At 34.0% G+C, this 1,658-nt stretch overlaps 1 protein-coding gene across 1 annotated transcript in view; it reads left to right on the top strand.

The window, feature by feature from the left end:
* The window catches only part of LOC104719366, a 4,607-nt gene continuing 3,634 nt past the window's right edge, over nucleotides 686-1,658 (top strand). The window contains exons 1-3 of the mRNA XM_010437278.2: nucleotides 686-858; nucleotides 1,249-1,352; nucleotides 1,443-1,451. Coding sequence (XP_010435580.1) covers nucleotides 1,305-1,352; nucleotides 1,443-1,451 — 57 coding nt within the window. The 5' untranslated portion in view covers nucleotides 686-858; nucleotides 1,249-1,304. The remainder of the gene's footprint in view (nucleotides 859-1,248; nucleotides 1,353-1,442; nucleotides 1,452-1,658) is intronic.

Here is a 1,658-nt window from a genome sequence, read left to right as displayed (position 1 = left end):
AATTTTTTTTTTTTTTTTTTTTTGTGAATGTTTCAAAGGATAATATGTCAATGTCATCGAATATGTACTACCTGAGAATAGTATTTTCCAAGTTCACAGTGTAAAATGTTGTGTTAGTAAATTATGAGATTGAGTGTACAAAGAGAAATTGTTGCAGACCAAATTAATCAAACCAAACTAAAGACAACAAGTGTTTTGTTGTTTTAGGATCTTTTTGTTTAGGTAGAGTATTAAAATTATAAATCATAATTAAGCCAGACGAACAAGCAATTAAGTAATGAAAGCAAGTGTAAAAAGTTTTAAGAAACTTATTGAAGCAGAAAGGGTTTAAGAAAATATAAAATACATACATCATAGGTGTTACCAAATCTTGACCAAATCATGTGGTTAAAATTACTTTATCTACTTCTTAGTGTTAAACTGTTTTTGAAAAGATACCAAACGGGTGCTATAATCTACATATCAATTTTAATTGGTTTAGAAGAATTTTCGCTCCAAATATGAAATTTAAATATAGTTTTGCTTACAATTGCAATAATCACGAAATTTGAATTATTGTAGGTTTTTTTTTTTTTTATTGGGCCAACTTGTTTAATTTAAATTCGATTGTGTGGACTATGATTCACAATACCGGTTTAGATCGGTTAAGGATCTAAGTTGACTCCAGGTTTTTGTTTTTTTGTTTTTTTGTTTTTTTGTTCTCTCTCTCTCTCTCTCTCTCTCTCTCTCTCTCTCTCGCAATCGCACCAGACATCGTCGACGCTTTGACCTCTCGCTCGCTCGCTCGCAATTTCTTCTACCAAGTGAACCGCTCATAATTTAGGGTTTCGAGATTTCTTCTCTCGCAAGCTCCTCCTGGTATATTTTCCGAACCGTACCTTCGTAATTCTTCCTTTTTTTCGCGGGGGGTATAGATTCTTATAGCTTCATCTACAGAACAATCTTATAAGTAATATGATCTAATTAGGACAGAACACACAGGCTTAGTGAAGATTGTCAAATAGAACGAGTGTGTCTGATCAAATAAATCTGTTTATTGTTTCATCTCTGAAGTGCTTTGAGAAAGTAGTAATCTTTATCTCATGTTTGGCTTTTTGAAGCTCCAAGCATCTTGATTTTGAAGTTAGATGTGTCTTTGTTTTTTTGGATAATTATCACATTTGGTTTCTTAAATCAGGATCAATGAACCATTACATCTCTTTTGGTTATTCATCTGATTTGATATGTGGTACTTGCTTCTTTTGGCAGTTATCTATATATATATATGCATCTGGCTGATCAAGTCTCTTAGTCATAAAAGCCATATGGCGGACAATACTTCACCTGAAGCTTCTCCTTCTCAGCCACCGCTCGTAAGTTTCCTTATAACTCAGTACTGTGTTTGTTATAGATTTCAATGGTTTTTATACCTAAAAACATTGTTGATTTGTGGGAAATCCTAGTTTCTGGAGGTTTTTTGTGAAGTTTCTGGTAAGGAATACAGATTCACGAACGGGACAAAGGCGAAATTTGCTGTCTCTGTGATCAACAGGAAACTTGGTTCGTTAAAACCTCGTGTAGTTTTCATCGAAGCAGCAAAGGAAGGTGAAGAGCCCATCAGTTTTGGGGATGATGCTTCTCTTGTTAGTTATGGACATGGCTGGAAGTTGAAGACAGTG

This window comes from Camelina sativa, chromosome 10 (assembly GCF_000633955.1).
Source record: "Camelina sativa cultivar DH55 chromosome 10, Cs, whole genome shotgun sequence".
Classification (NCBI taxonomy): Eukaryota; Viridiplantae; Streptophyta; class Magnoliopsida; order Brassicales; family Brassicaceae; genus Camelina; species Camelina sativa.
Note: the sequence above shows the minus strand (reverse complement) of the source record. Positions and strands in the feature narration are given on the sequence as shown.